Below are 17032 nucleotides of genomic sequence, written 5' to 3' on the forward strand. Positions count from 1 at the left end.
ATTCGCATGAAAACGCGTGCAAAGGCATGTGTGCGCACGCAGATTTTGAATAAGATGCTGCTAATCATCCAAATATATACACAACCACATCATACTCGAGCTTTTATGCAACACCATCCCATTTAAAGACAGTTTCACGGTATCAATATAAGCAAAATCTTTATAGATTATATGTGTGAATTCACATATTTCGACTGAAATTCCTCTTGCGATAACAAATCTACCAAATCGCCTCAATTTGAACTTCAAATACAAAAGATTTCCGACAGGCCAAAAGAGCACACATTATTACACGATATCTTCAATCATACTCAGTAACTAGGTTGCATATTGTATTCTCCAAAAACTCTAAAGCTATGCTTCTAATATGGAGGTCTGTATCCATTCACTTCAACTGACATTGTGGAATGAATCAACGATGGCATCAGCAAGGTAATCACATTTGGCCAAAGATAATCCAGCCAAGGATATCCTTCCATCTTTTGTCATGTATACATGCCACTTGCTCGTCATATTGGCACACTGATCAGACAGGAGATGTAACATTATACAACCACGAAACAGCTATGCGCATCATTGCGTTGCAAAAGTGCAATTTCACAGTAGTCACCAATATACGGTATCGAGGTATTAGATATTGCAACTGGTTTGAGGTATGTGTGCAGACCAGTGGACCACAGTCATAAACTCAGAAACTTGTGACAAGATGCAAAAATTGTTTGTGACAAACACGGAAGCAGGTTCTCAATGAATATAAAAGAAAAGTAATTGGTGTAAAGGGAACATACACATTATGTAATGCTCCAAGGGAGGCCCAAATCACATATAGGCCTATATTTCAAAATGACTACTCAACGAAACAATTGAAACCCCATTGAAACCATTATAAAGAGCAAGGACTTCTCCTTCCCAAGCAATGTGGGGTCCCATACACTACCTACCTTATCAATCAATATGGGGTATCACAATCTTCACCCCAACATTGCTTAACTATCACTATTGTATTGCCTTGACCTCCTATATAATGGTCGGCCTAGGAGGCCAAGGCAATCCATTAACTTAAATTGAATTCAAGTTTTTAATAAATTGTATATATCTATATACAATATATTTATATAAATATTACAAATTATAATTTTTTATGTTAAAAAGGGGAGGAGTGCGGAGCGGGGGCAGGGGCGGGGCCCCGCTGGGGTCAATCCGCTCCCCGCCCCCACGAGCGGTGCGGGGTAGCCGCACTGCCCATGTGGGCGCAGGGCGGAGGGGGTGGGGTAGCGGGGGGCGGGGCCTCGCTGCCCACCCCTACATTATATTTGACTAGATGCCAGAGAATTTGCCTACAAGTCAGCACTTACATGGGAGAAGAATCAATTAGTGGAAATAAGGCAAATATTACTATAATTAAAAAAACAAGATCTGGGAAACAATCAATTTTATAGGCAAAAACTTTGTATGTTTTGATGGAAGTTGAAAAGAGATTACCTGATCTATGTTCAGGCCAGTGAATGAGAACATGCCAATCTGCTTAAGTATAAATGACCAATCCTTCCCACTCTTGTCTTTTGCAGAGAGGCTATCATAAAGTTTCTGTCTCACGTTCTTTATCCTCCCAGCCATCATTTCCATTTCTGCTTTCCATTCATTGAAGAGAGCTGGGTCGCCAACAACATTGGCAACAATCCTTGCCCCATGAATTGGAGGATTGGAGTACATTGGTCGAGCAAGCCTTTTCAGTTGGCTTTTCACCCTGAAAACATATAAACTATACCCATCAGGTGGTCTTCAATCAATACATTACACTTTATTTCCACCTTAAAGTGGCTTTGGGAGCTATTCATGATGTTAGTTAGGCATGATAACCCTAGAGGAGCCAGAAGTGGATGTGTTATTGAAACATAAAGTTTATTTAACTCAACCATTTGAAGAAACGCGAGGGGGAAACCGATGATGTGAAAAACCAGTTCTTGGCATAACAACTGCCCACCTTCTATTTACTTTAGTAATGTAAAACCAGACCACCAGGATTGGAGTAATGGGATGCATTATAATGAGAGAATTCCATTAATTTTTGTTTCTTCTATCAACTCATGTCCTTGCCAATAGCATTATTCAACTCCATCTTCATTCAAGACAATTATACTTGGGGGGGATACAAGTTTTTAACAGCAATATCAAATTTCCAGAAAGGAGAGCACGGGCATGCCCATGCAGTTTTCTGATATGCTAACTGTCATTACTATATAGGTGACCGTGTTAGAGCGCTAACTGTGCATTTGTTCATCATATCAGGCACATATCTTGTGTGAATTATAATTTAACTATTGACCATAAAGTGAAGAAACCATAGGATATCTGGTTCACCGAACCTTGCTGCCGCATCTGCCGATGAGCAGACAACATTGATTGCTCCAATCCTCTCTGCATACAGACCCAGATTTTTACTATATGACTGGGCAACCAGAAGCTCCATACCCCGCGCAGCAAATAATCTCACTGATGCTGCATCTGCATCAAGGCTTCCACTAGCAAAACCCTAATGCATTTATAAGTATACATTTAAACACACAAAGCAGAAAGTTCCCAATTATAGGGGAAAAAAAGAAAGAAAAAGACCTATGCTGTGGATGAAAAAGCGTTTAATATATAATACATCAATGAAATCTTGAAAGTTTCCTTCACAAATAAGGTATCAAAATTCACAACTTGGCAAACCCTACAACCATACCTGGTATGCAACATCAAAAAATGGTATATGGCTCTTTACTTGAATGACATTAGCAATTTTTTCCCACTGTTCAGGGGTTGGATCGATGCCAGTTGGGTTGTGAGCACAGCCATGAAGTAACACAAAAGACCCTTCGGGGGCAGCCTGAAAACAGAACAAAATATTATTCGCAACTGGATTAAAAGAAGCCAATTTAAGACAAATTGAGGGAACCAACTTTTAATTGAAGCATGGATGTTAAGATAAAAGATGTTAACACCTTAATTGATAAAATAAAAACTCCAAAAAACACAAACTACACCAAGATGGAACCTTTATGTCAGCAATCATCCCCTCAAAGTCCAGACCAACTGTTTTTGGATCATAGTATCGGTATTCAGACCATGGAACTCTAGAATCATTGAAAATATTCTTGTGATTACCTGCAAGACAATTTTGTTGACCATGAAAAGTCAGTGCCATACCCTCAAGACACATTTCATGTAAAAGTGCAAGTAAATGACTGCACACACCCCAAGTTGGAGATGATATTAGAACTTTAGCCCCAGGAAAATATCGTTCAATCAGAGCAGCAGCTAGTCGAAGAGAACCAGTTCCAGAAAGACCTTGAACAGTAGCAACCTGGAAAAAAAAAAAATATAAGGGTGGTTTATTCTATATATAACCAAAATAATAGATCACATTCGTTGAAAAAAATCAGGACCATTTAAATTCCCACGTACTCTTTGCTGCTTTATTACAGGGTTGTCTGCTCCAAATAATAACTCAGCAGTCACCTTGTTGAATGCAGCCAAACCTTCGATTGGGAGATACTAAACATTATCATCAAACTGTAGTAAGTGATCTGAAGCGAGAACAATGACTGCAGGTCACCGATATACATTTGAGGAAATAGAGATACCTCTTTGTTTTCTCCCCTTTCCACCATAAGATTCTCTGCCTAGAAAAGAGAAGTTTCAATATAATTAATTTAAACTCAGTTTGCTTGTCAAAGAACCAGTTCTCAGTTTTGTCAGTAAGAAGAAAATTTTCAAATAGAGTAAAATTTAGTATACAGAAAAAAAAAAACAGAGAGATTATACTTTATGAGATATATATCGATATGTGAGGGAAAAAGTCAGACCTTCTTGACAACATCCAGAACATAAGGTTGTAGCTCTTCCGTTCTATAGGCCCCAACTCCGAGGTTGAGCTTGCTTTCGTGTGTATCAGCCCTAAAAGCTTCAGATACTCCAAGAATTGGATCAGGAGGAGCCATTGTGACACTCTCAAAACGAGAAGCATTAACCGCAGCCACCATGGATATTCGACAAAAAGACTGCATAGCAGAAATGACGAACTCAGATCTAACAAGTAACAACCAATCATGGAATATTGCCTCTATTGGAAAGCAAATTACGGCATGAACATTCTAGAAACTACTAACAGAACCCAACACCTACGAAAGAGAAAACCGCAGATCAACTTGATATAAGACTAGATAGGAAACGGAAAATCAATGTGAACACCTTAAAATATGTTTTTTTTTCATGTGTAAAAGTTCATGTTAGAGAGGGTAACTGTTGATCAGAAAGCGCAAAGCATAATTCAAGTTAAGAACTAACTGATCCACGATTACATTGCCAGGGCAGGCAACGGCGTTTTATACCTTCGTGTTAATAAAGGGATTGCCTTTCGCCTTGTTGAAGCTCAGGCTAGCACTTCCGAGCTTCAATTTCCCCTGTTCACATTACAACAATATGTTAATGATGTACAACATAATAATGACGCCAGGGTACCGAGAAAACATAAGAAGATAATTAAAGAAGAGGAAATCCATTTCCATTATTCTCAACATCGACCTTTATATCTTAGCATATACAAACAACATGTCCGGTCCCCTTTTTGAATGTCCGGATCCAAAAAATGAAAACCCCAACGCTGATTCATTTTATTTTTCAACCTTATAACGGCAAGCAAGACGAAACATCCCCTTCTGATATACAAAGAATGTAATCCGAATTGAAAACAAGCAATAACCTTGAGATTCTCAAGCGGCGAGAGTGACGCAGATGGGGATGCTGAGGCTACAGAAAGCATTGTTGAAGCCATCTGGAAACAACAACTGTGAGAACAGAACGATCAGACCGACAGCAAAACGAGAGTCGCCAAAATAGTAAAAACAAAGCGTCCGAAGAAAACCCAAGCGAATTGGCGAAGTACAGAAATGAGAAAAATAGGATACAAATGAGTTCGATTAATTAGAGAAACCGAAAGTGAAATCGTGGAATTATAGGTACAAAAAAGATAAAAACACACGCTATTGCCGGAGAGAGGGCGATGAGTAAGAAGGAGAAGCCCCAGGTCGGGTAAATCAACGTCGGAAATGGAAACAGCAGAGCCTGGATAAAGCGAGAGTGAACAAATTAAACGTTGTATTGGGTTGTCATTTTTCAGTATCTACAAGGCTAATATAGCCATTATGATAAAAAGGAAAAGCCGTACTTGGCATCCGCTTTCACGCCACGTGTTGGTGATGTCTGGATAAAAAGTTCGAAAATGACAGTTGCAACCCTAAAACAATCCGAAAGTAAACTCATTGGATGTATAAGTTTGAAAATAATAATGATATATTTAAATTGTGTTGAATTTTATTAAAAGTGGTGTTTATTAGCCTACGAAATACATTAATTATTAATGTAGAGACTTATCACATGATATAATAGTACCTTATATCATACTGCTGAAATTAAATATTGACATATTATTGCGAAGAACTAGTTATTGCTAAACAAAGAAAGAAATGCCGAAGTGCCCACGACGAACAAGTTGTTATCCATGGTAAAACAAAAGACCATACTGAAACTTTTATTGATAAATCATAAATATCGAAGTAAAATTTATGAAAGAATGTGTTAGAATATAATTTAACTAAAAATAGCATTAAAAAAAGCTAGTCAGCAGTATGTTTAAGTTTGAGAAAGGAAGATATCTATCTACTGCCTGCTGATCTTGACTTATCAGAGTTGAATCGAGCAATTGAGGTAGTTTAACGTTGCAAATACCACTATCTTTTAGGTACATATTCCCACCCATAATTCAAACATGAATACCAAGAAGATTTGGTTATCTTCGATTTACTAATAAAAGAGAAAGTAGTGATTGAATTATACTCAACTGGAACGTCTTATAAAGAACAGCAGTCCAGAGGATTGGCCTTCTATTTCGTTTTTTGATCTTTTAGGCAACCTAATAATATCATATAAACTTTCAATGTATAGAAGATGAATAACGCATACCAGTCGCCCATCATCACAGGTCCACCACCAAGCCCTCATCTTAAAAACCATTATGCATCCCGTACATAACCCTATTTCAATTGTAATGATCCCTCCTTAAAAGGTGGTTTGCGTTTAGAGCCAAGAAGATTAGTTAGCAATACAAATACATCATACATATTTGAATCGATTACAAAACATCTTACCCGCAAACCACCTATTTGAATCAATTACATATTTGAATCGTTCCGCTACATCATACACGTGTGCAAAGTCAGCAAACTCTCAAAAAGATGAGTATACATTCTCTTCTATTACCAAGCTTAAACACATGGAGTTGATAGATTCAGAGTTGATCTCAACTTATTTTGGACCCATTTGGATACGAAGGTAAGATAGATCCTCACCTAATCACATTTCAATTCAACTTAACTAAACTCACTATTCAAACCTTCCCTAAGGCCTCTCATTCCATCTCAACTGATCTAATCATTACAACTTTTTTAAATTCTCATACAAAATAAAATAAACAATTCAATTTTTTCAAATCTTAAAATAAAATAATATAAAATATATATATATTTTATAAGAGTTTTGCTTCACAACTTCTACCACACTCCACACTCCACATTTTTTAAAATTTTTAAATTTTTTAATATTTTTTTTGAGTTTATTTTTTTAAAATTATTTCAAATTTTTTATTCATTATTCATATAATAAATATTTGATAAAAGAAAAAAAATAAAAATTAAAAAAAAAATATAGAGTGTGGAATGTGAAGAAGTTGTAAAAATTTATTCATTTTATAAGTAACAATGGCTGATTAAAGAGACCAAGAAGAGTTTGATAATATTCAACTTTTAACTTTTATCTTAACTCATTTAATCTCATTTTCGAAAACAAACAAAGCCAAGGGGATTTTGATAATATTTTTCTTCTCATCTCATTTCTTTCCTAAACATTATTCAAATAAAAACAATTTCAAACTAATAATTACAATTTTTTCTAACTTTCCAACAAAATACAAAAAATATTCAACTTTTTCAAATCTCAAAACAAATATAATATTAAAAAGTTATATTATAATAACATTTTAACTTTATAATATTTTTATTCAATTTTTTCTCTATACTTTTTCCAAAACCCTATAAAATATCATAACTGAAAATATTTTATTAATATTTACAAACTATTTCCCTACTATTCACAAAGTTCTTATCTAATCTCATTCCCAAGTATCTCCATATCAGAGAAAGGGGGACTAAAGAATTCGGTTTGAGATAGCTCAGATAGCCATAATTCCGCCCGAGCAGCTGGAATAGGATAAATGTAATAAGAGAGGACACCAAATGGAATGAGCTGATTTAAGCACAGCATAACGATAGTAAAAGTCGATAGGTACACAAGCATATACTGGGACACGACACAGCATCAAAAGAGGTGACCACACAATTTTGGCATTGAATCAAAAGGAACCATAATTCATAATGAAATAAACATGGGCAGCTCTTACAGGTTTCTTTGCGGAAAAGATAAAAAATATACAAAACTCATGCACTGGATCAAGAACTTATCATGGCTAAAGCACTACTCTCAATCCAAAAAGTCAAAAATCTTAAAGCGGTTGAGCAAACAGAAGCTCCTGAACTACCGATGTAAACAGAAAGAAAGGAATGATCCATCTTCCAAAACTTATGCATACACAATTCGAGATTACTAAAAAGGTAATAAGATCGTACCGCGTCAATAAACCAAGATCAACACTTCATTTAAAATTCCTCAAAACAGTAACCTTACAAAAAGGGTACTTGGAAGGAAATAAAAAATAAAGCTCATCAAAACATAAAGACTCATAAACACCTTGTCAAAATTTCAATAACGAAACAAAGGCAGAGAGTATCCAAAATTCTCAGAATCCGAGCTTGGTACGACGCCAGTGCCTGCGCTTGGCATTGTACCTGAAAAAAACCAGAACGATAGGAACCATTAGGATTTAAGATAAACGGAGAAGAGAATTTAGAGAGAGAGAGAGAGAGAGAGAGAGAGATAAAAAGTGGAATGGTGAGGGGAAATGAGAAACAAACCTGATCGTGTTGTCCGTTCTCATCCGGATCCAGTGTGGGATGGGCCTGTTCTGGCGCATCTTCTTCGCAAGTTTTTTCTTTATCATGAAAGTTTTGTGAGACGGCTGAACGTATGCATAATCATCAAAATCCAAATCAAACTCTCCGTGCTTTTAACAAAATAGAAAGACGAGAGAGAGAGAGAGAGAGAGAGAGAGAGAGAGAGAGAGTACCATTTTCGATGTCGGAGGTCGCGGCTGCGGATGCTTGAAGAGAGAGGAAGCAGCGAAACGAAAACCCTAGGTTAAGAAAGAGATACCCTAGGGCTAGGATTGGGAAAGATGGGCCCTTTATATGAAACGTGGAAAGAATTAAGACAATCTTTTAGGTCGGCTGGACAATATTTCAATTAGGCCCAGAGCAGTCCATTTCTTCAACGAGATGGGCTAACCCTTTACCCTCGTAGGCCCAACGCCCTAAATATTAATAGTGTTTTTCTACTCATCACACCACACATCACATTACATTTATTTTTATTATTTTTTAGTTTTATTCTTCTTAAACTATTGAAATTCTTTTACTTATTATCTATACACTACATATTTGATAAGAAAAAAAAATAAAAAATAAGTGTAGTATTTAATATGTGAAGATGATGAGTATAATTTTTCTTATTAATAACAATACCCATATGACCTTGTCAAAGAAAGTTAGGGAGAGTGTCATTTTTTATTTTTCCTGTTACTATTTATTTTTTAGTGATTTTTATATCGATATTATGCTCCTTTCTTTGATCTCATTTTGGGGTCGATTCAATTGGATCTTTGGGCCGAAAAGTTTTTGGGAAAAATATTGTTGTTTTTTTGGGTAATATGCACGTACGACTGTGATTTCTATGCGGACTCGGCCCTAGAGCAATTGTTTTCCTTGAAAGGCCGAACCCAACAGCTATTATATACTACTTGCAGTCCATCCTGATCTCTATCATCTTCACACCCAAAATGGTAAGATATATTCTATAGTTTCTATTTTAATTTTTCATTGTTCAGCATTAGAATACGTTTTTTTAAAAGTCGTTTATGTTAGAAATGATATTTGCAATCATAGTGTGTAAGTATCGCACAATTTTTTTTAAAAGAATAAATATGGGATTTACATAAAAAATTAATTTTTTAATAGTGGATCCACTTTTTTTTAAAATGATTGCGCGACGTTTACACATTCCACGACTGTACATAACATTATTTTTGTGTAATTATCCACCCTTTCAGCTCTAATTGTTATAAATTTTATTCAAATAGAATATGTTATAGAATCCATTGAACAAAGCTGGCTCTGAGTTGTTTACTTCTAATTAATTTATATAAGCTGTTAATTAGATAAATGGATTACAGACAAACACATCTTAATTAGAATAAGCAATACATTTCTTGCCCGGGTGAGATCAGAAGCAACCTCTTATTCTTTGATCAGTTTGTTAATTATTCCGTGCACATGGCACCAAAGTATTTATTGTTATTTTCTATTAGTTCTTATAAATATAAGAAGATGCCAAAGTCACTGTCACGGCATAATTCTCCAATATTGGCCATTAATGTCCATGCTAATTAGATGATCGCCCATGCATGGTTCCCAGCTTTAATTATATTCTTCCACTAATAATTCGATCGTGAATTCCGTATTATAATATTTTGTGGGTAAAAGTTTCATTTCGATTTGTCCTTGAAGCTGTATTTTTTGCGTAATTGGTGTTATATTTTCCTAATTTGTCTATGGAGATTCAAATTTTCATCGTAAAATGTCGTACTCCATAAATTTGAGACGTTTTAGTTGGAGAGAAAACAGGAACATGCACATGGATGATCTTGGACACATCGTTTTCATGCCAAGACGATGAGTTTGTGGTCTTGTTCAAAATTCAAAGGAACAGCCTGGGCAAGATCCCATGGACTGCGGGCAGGGACTTGGAAGACATGATATCACATCACCTTTTTCACCTATTTCTTGCTAATTACGAAGGAAACCGCGTCAAGAATAATAAAATTTATCTGGGAATTGTTATCTGCTCTCATTGACTAATGCTCATCATAAGGAAAGAAAAAAGAGTTGCAAGGAAGGAAAGTAAGAATATATTAATAATTCCTTCTCCGAAATTTCTGGACATACAAGTGTATCACTGTATCTTCGCGTATTCAAGAAAAGAAAACTGAAGAAAAATGCTTGTTTTATTTTATCATGTACTTTCAAATTCAATCTTAATTATTATATATTGATCCGTTCACTCAAGAAGATGTAAACACTAGGACAATTAATATGCCCAAATTCTAGAAAACGTGTGATCTACTAGTACCTACTAGTGTAAAAAGAGGTGTTTCGACGACAAAAATGCACCTACATGGACGTATTCAAGTTGAGTGTGTGTGTCTATACATATATATATATATATATATATATATATATATATAGGAAAATGATAGTATTACTCTAAATATGCCTAACTACCAAATGTATCCACTAATATATTTTTATTTTTTAATGGTTAAAGAAGTAACTATTAATGAATTTATATATTTATTTTTTATTTTTTAATGATTAAGGATGTTTAAAAAATATTTAAAGAAAAAGAAAAAAGAACGAAAAAATTCATTTGTATTTGTGTGCATATTTGGTGTTCACCCTAATATTGTCCATATATATATATATATATATATATATATATATATATAGACGTAGCAATATATATATATATATATATATAAGAGTAGCTTGACAAATGTCTTCCAGTGATAGAGATATCCCATGTTCTTACAAATTCTAAGCTCTTTATCATACGCTCGATTCAATGGATTGGGTTTGCATGTGACCGTCACAGAGAGAGAGAGAGAGAGAGAGAGAGAGAGAGAGAGGATGAAACCATGGGAGGTTTTCATACACATTTGCACCACACAGGGAACAATTGATGCTATCATCACCCATGTTAGATTTTGGGGCCCATTTCACGCGTTTGTGTTATGTGGGTACTAAGACATTAGACTTGTATGCTTTTTGACCTTACTGTTGATTTCAGGCTAGCTTTCTGGTTTAGCTGTAATCCAAAAATGGGACAGTGGTGTTTCTTTTCTGTTGACATTCCAATGTTTTACCGGTAATTACCTTTAGTAAAACAGTTCCCATTACCGGTTCTTGATTCTGTTAACAAGGAATGAGAGGAACCACCGTTGAAGATCCGAAGAAGTAGAAGATAGGTGATCAGAGTCTTGAGGGAAAGAGCCAGTACAGTCAGAAATAGCTGCTTGGGGGTATGTCTCTCCTAAGTTGCAGTTTGTATCGTGAGTTAACGAGTGGTTTGGATAGTAAGTTGAGATGAGATAAATTGAGATGAAAGTTGAAAATAAAATAAAATATTGTTAGAATATTATTTTTAATATGTTTTAGATTTGAAAAAGTTGAATTATTTATTATATTTTATGTGAAAATTTAAAAAAATTGTAACGATAAGACGAGATAAAACACTTCATCTATTTAAACCCTCGCTAAAACTACACACCATATAACTGCGCGCGTGTGAATCAAAATCCAACTAACTTCACATAAACTTTACTCTCTCTCTCTCTCTGTGCAACATGGGGGATCATTCTTGGCATGTGGGTGAACAGCAAGGGATCATGGCCATCTAAAAAAATGCAACGATGCTTTTGTCCTGTTCTACTACGTAGCGTATGCTTGTGTTTCCGCTTTTTAGCACCCATAACATGAGAGATAGACACTTTGTTCACAGCAAAAACAAAAAACCCTAGCCGCTTGGTATGAACTTACTGCTATTTTTAGATGTTGCATGGAATCGAAAGCTCCAAAACCGATACCACTTGAGCAGCCCACCTTTTTGTTGCATTTGTGCACAGAGATCCATTGTACCCTGTTGCATCATCACCATACTTTTCATGTTTATTAAAGCTATTATCGCCAATAAAAAAACTAACATCCAGTTGATAAGCAAAGCATCATGCAAAGTTGGTATCGCTCTGATTGAAAATTGATCCGATAATAGTGAACAAGATTTGAGCAAATGATTTGGATGGTCATTGTAATTATTATGGTCCAAGAATCTTTTAATCCATGCGTCCCAACACAACATTGACTCAATCATATTTGTGCCCAGTTGCATGTACCTCTCTACATGATCCACCATTACCAAATGTATAATTAATATTAATTTGGGTCGTCATTAATTTATTATGAATGTGAGAATATGATACGTTCAATCATCTTTGATTGTTCAGAACCACGGGAGTTTTTTATTTTCATTTTTTTTATTCAGTATAAGAACAACGTAATTGATTGAGTCATTGTCTAAACTCGAGAACATGATCACATGAGAAGAATCTATGAGACTATGACCTTAGATTTTTCTTGAAGAAAGAATGGACAAAAAAGCAAGAGAACAGAGTACTCTGTTATTTTTGGATATGATAAGTTATTTTCTTATTCATGTGAACTGAATTTGGTCAGTTTGCAATTTCCCTTCACTTGTGTATTCCATAGTCTTCTTTTGCAGCAAGCCCACCGGTAACTAGCAGATACAAAGAAAGGAAGTTACAACTTACAACCTCCCTCAAAAGCTCCGTGGGACCCAATTCCTTAAATTGGTTGCCAGAGAAGACACAGAAAAGAGCTCTCCCGTTGCCTATACGTTGTCAACAAATGCAACTACAAAACCCCCCCTTCTCCCCCTCCCCTCGTTGGCACCACTCTCCAGCCTCATTCCCTTCTTAGGCATTTTCACAAACACCTCCTCAAAGAAACGTCTCTTTTTCGTCGACATGGCCAGACCGCAACAGCGATTCAGAGGTGTTAGGCAGAGGCACTGGGGCTCTTGGGTCTCCGAAATTCGGCACCCTATATTGTACGAAACATACACATGTTCTTCACTCACGTTTACGCAGTTCCTTGCTTGAGTACTAAACGAAACGTTTCCTTTGTGCAGGAAGACAAGAATTTGGCTGGGGACATTCGAAACGGCCGAAGACGCGGCACGAGCCTATGACGAAGCAGCAAGGCTTATGTGCGGCCCAAGGGCTAGAACCAACTTCCCTTACAACCCAAATGCGCCCCAGTCATCTTCCTCGAAGCTTCTCTCGGCGACTTTGACAGCTAAACTACATAAGTGCTACATGACCTCGCTCCAAATGACGAAGCCATTAGCACAAGAGCCTCTAAAGGCAGCATCACCACATGTCATAGCCACCAATGGAAAACCCATAGAAATGGGTATGCGGTTGCCTGAAAAGAGACACGTGGCCCAGCTAGAACAAGAGCCGAATTTGGTTTCGAAGAAATTCAAAGTGGAAAGTAGCCAGCAGGTGCAGTTCAGGCCTCTCGAGGACGATCACATAGAGCAAATGATAGAGGAACTTCTTGACTATGGCTCTATTGAGCTTTGCTCTGTTGTACCAACTCAGGCTCTTTGATGTTGGCCACCAAATATCTTCTTTACCAAATATCTTGTCTGCTAATGTCACTCATTGACCTAATTTAACCTATTCTTAACAACCTGTCTCAGTGTCTTGGACCCAATAGTTCCTATCCTGTTCATAGTGTTCTGCAGGTGATCCATCTGAATGGCTTCACATTCAAAATTAAACATATATGTTTTGAACTCATGATTATGTTGTGATATATTAAGGTTCCGCTTTAGTTTCGATTGGCATTGTACTCTAGAACCTAGGTGCATGCAAGATTTACACTTTTTATTCATACATCTTTTTATACTGTGTTCTGAATTTGGTTAACGGTAAAAATTGCTCTTACCCCACTTCATGGGAAGCTGGTCATTTCCAAATCGAAAGGCTCTCCCGTCTGTTTCCACTTTTAGATGGTGTTTTAAATGATGAATGCAAGACCGAAATAAACAAAGTCACCTCATCCATCTCTATATGCTAATCATTTAATTAGTACAAGCCTTAACGTTAAAGGGTTTCTTAAAAGATTTTTCTCCTTTTATTTTTTATTTTTTTCTGGATCATGGTAGTACCAAGGAATGTCTCGAGCGAGGTGAGACTCTCTCCCATGCAACTCCCCTATGGCTTTGATCATTTTTTGTGGTACTTGTATTAATGGTGTTGCAGGAACCCACATCACAGTGGGACATTGATATGAACGACACCAGTTTTTGCTCAAAAAAGAAAGGATTATGGTTATCCCATCACGTAATAAGCGTTAATCGCGGGGGAAATAATGAAAAGAAACACAAACATTAGCCCCGAGTACCCGTATCTATGGTCAGCGCCTTATATATGTTTGATAAAAACTCCCAGCAACCATCTCTTTCCACATCATGTATGGGATTTGATCCGGATTTGTTGGTTTGTTTAAAGAAAAAAGCACAAACTACTTACTGAAAAAGAAAATAAAAACCACTCTTGCATCTTGGGACTAGGGATATCGATGTCCGGAGAGCGACATAGCGAGGAAATGAAAAAATCATCCGAGTGTTTCCTAACTTTACGTTTTCATACGCACGTGAAAATAATTTTTTTTGGTCTTTTATGCAACATTTGTATGCATGTGACTTTGGGATAGGGAGAATTAGAATACCATACGAAATATTTTATGGAAACTGCTAAACATACTCGCAACAAATTTATAAATATACTCACAGCTAAATATTTTTTTTAAATAAAAGTGATGTACAGATAAGAAAGTCGCGTGGATATGTAAATTTTTTATAAGTTTTTTGTGAGTACATATAGCTTGCATTCCCATAGATATTTTATACACTACATAGAGATAGATACAATATGTGGACTCCACAATATTAAATGCTATTAATGAATGAGTAGTGTTACATGTACTTATAATTTTACTTATAAGACTCATTTTGTTAGTTTTCTTTTAAAATAATTTTAAAATTCAAATTTCTTGATTTTCAGCATATCAATAACTGACATGTAGAAAAATAAATTTTTTCTAAATTTTTCTTAAGTACATTTAGCATTTTTTTTAATGAATAATGTGGACATTAGAATTAAATATTATGAATTCTATATGTTGTTTCTATATTTGTCCAAATGGGTAAAAATGATCAGGGTAGATAACCCTAGAAAAATCTTATCGAGGCCCTAGATAACCCTCGAAAAATCTTAACAAAAAAAAAAATCCCATATCTATCAAAGATTCTTTCATTCAAACATTTTCATCAAAATAGACCTGAATCAACAAATTAATAAAAGGAAAAAACCCTAAAAAAATTGTTGCAGAGAAAGCAAGCCAAGATCAGTACTACTTGTTGCTCTGAGGATGAGGTTTTTTTTTTTTCCTTTTCATTTTCTGTACCACATTCCATTCTGGGTTGTTTTCTTTTCATTTTCTACACAAATGTTACCCAAATCACAAAGAACAAACCTTGGGGTCAAGAGGATAACGGCGAGTTGGCGACGACGATGAGGTCATGAGGATGACGAGGTTTCTTCAATTGGTACTGAGGGAAGACCTTCGAGCCCTAAAAAAAAAAAGGAAGAAGAAGACGAAATCACCGAAAGAGACCTTAGATTCACTCTCTTCAATGAGTGACGGAACTTTGCTAGGCAAAAATTCTACGGTTTCAGCGAGAGAGAGAGAGAGAGAGAGAGAGAGAGAGAGAGGGATGGAGATGGATGTGAGATAGAGAGAGATGGATGGGAGAGTCTTAGAGTTAGACGGATGCGAGAGATGAAGCGGCTAGGGTTACGTCTCTTCTAATTTATACAAACCCGGGCAATACCGGGTGTTTTTTATGGAACCTGGGTTTCATACCCGGGTTCGGACCGGATGAACCCGATTATTAGAGTGCGGGTTTCAGCCCGGATTTGACCCGGGCCGAAAACCGTAACCGGAACCCGGATAAAACCCGATTATCCGGGTTTCGGACTGGGCTGGAAAAAAATCCGACCCGGATGAACAGTCTTAATCTAGGGATATGAATCTTCGCAAAATTTCAAAGACAATCAATAATATTCATCATATATGAAATTTAAGATCTTATATCCATGATCCAATAAAGTGTGTTAGTTATTTACAATATATATGCATGGTGTGTATTGATTTTTCTATGATTTTTGTCATATTTTTAGTAAAGGGCGTACTGGCAAAGTGTAATTTCTTGATCGTTTTGGGGGGTGATTATCAATAGTTTGGGAGTTTATTACAAATTGAATAGTAATTTGATGGGCGGAGTTTGTATATTTTTTTCAAAAGCATGCTAATTATGATTAGTTTTTTTCTAGGATATGATACAGTATGATTGATTCAAATTGGAGATATGACTCCACTAGCGGATTCCTTGTCATTCTCCAATTTTAAGCACTTTTTTAATTGCTATCTGATGAATGACAGCAGCACCCTACTCTTCGGCCTTTAGAATGGTAATTAATTGCAGCTCGGGTTATATTTTGAGGCCTTTGGAGCCCTATGATCTAATCAGATCAGCTATTCGATGGTGAGCGCTACACTGGGGCCTGATCATCTTTTCAAGAGCACCACTTTCTATGTATCCGGCTGTCTGGGTCCAAGTCGTCCTGTACAAAAACTTCACGTTTCTATATGCTATCTAAAAATATGTAATTTTATTTTTTTAAGGGTGAAATATGAAATATGAGGATAAAAGAGTAAAATCACATCTTTTTAAATGATGTGCAGATGTGTGAAGCTTCTGTCTAGAATTTTATTGTCTAGATCCTCTCTTTTTTGTCTAAAAAATAATTGAGTAATGTTACTTATCTTCAATTTTCTTATCATCTTCTCATCATTTCATGACGTGGCATTAGATGATAAGTTTACAAGTGAAATATAATAAATAGTTTTCAATCATCTAATATCACGTAATGGAATAATAAGAGAATTATGAAAATTCAGATGATGAGTAACATTCCTCAAAATAATTACAGGACAGTACCAAGTTACCCAACAACTATTTTTTTGGTTACTGAAAGACGTTTTATGCAATGCAAGAG

At 35.9% G+C, this 17032-nt stretch overlaps 3 protein-coding genes across 4 annotated transcripts; 1 reads left to right on the plus strand and 2 right to left on the minus strand.

Moving 5' to 3' along the window:
- Positions 1-148: 148 nt before the first annotated feature.
- Positions 149-5147, minus strand: LOC121259372 (aspartate aminotransferase P2, mitochondrial-like). Of its 2 annotated transcripts, none has more exons than XM_041160936.1 (12): positions 5024-5147; positions 4745-4829; positions 4374-4445; positions 3849-4043; positions 3627-3665; positions 3448-3537; positions 3238-3346; positions 3038-3147; positions 2726-2869; positions 2367-2533; positions 1483-1747; positions 149-522 (listed from the first exon to the last, which is right to left on the minus strand). In XM_041160936.1, exons 2-12 carry the CDS (start codon positions 4814-4816, stop codon positions 391-393), a joined length of 1395 nt encoding a protein of 464 aa, XP_041016870.1. In that variant the 5' UTR covers positions 4817-4829; positions 5024-5147; the 3' UTR covers positions 149-390. The 2 variants fall into 2 exon arrangements, with proteins under 2 accessions (XP_041016870.1, XP_041016871.1); XM_041160937.1 differs by having other exon boundaries at positions 4745-4816; positions 5024-5113.
- A 2578-nt stretch (positions 5148-7725) lies between these two features.
- On the minus strand, positions 7726-8425 carry LOC121259373 (60S ribosomal protein L39-3). The gene is made up of 3 exons (XM_041160938.1): positions 8279-8425; positions 8067-8170; positions 7726-7940 (listed from the first exon to the last, which is right to left on the minus strand). The coding sequence occupies exons 1-3, from the start codon at positions 8279-8281 to the stop codon at positions 7892-7894; spliced, it is 156 nt and encodes a 51-aa protein (XP_041016872.1). The 5' UTR covers positions 8282-8425; the 3' UTR covers positions 7726-7891.
- Positions 8426-12543: 4118 nt separating this feature from the next.
- On the plus strand, positions 12544-13799 carry LOC121259374 (ethylene-responsive transcription factor ERF003-like). The gene is made up of 2 exons (XM_041160939.1): positions 12544-12948; positions 13030-13799. The coding sequence occupies exons 1-2, from the start codon at positions 12866-12868 to the stop codon at positions 13511-13513; spliced, it is 567 nt and encodes a 188-aa protein (XP_041016873.1). The 5' UTR covers positions 12544-12865; the 3' UTR covers positions 13514-13799.
- The last annotated feature ends 3233 nt before the right edge of the window (positions 13800-17032 follow it).

The sequence above is a fragment of the Juglans microcarpa x Juglans regia genome, chromosome 4D, assembly GCF_004785595.1.
Source record: "Juglans microcarpa x Juglans regia isolate MS1-56 chromosome 4D, Jm3101_v1.0, whole genome shotgun sequence".
Lineage (NCBI taxonomy): Eukaryota > Viridiplantae > Streptophyta > Magnoliopsida > Fagales > Juglandaceae > Juglans > Juglans microcarpa x Juglans regia.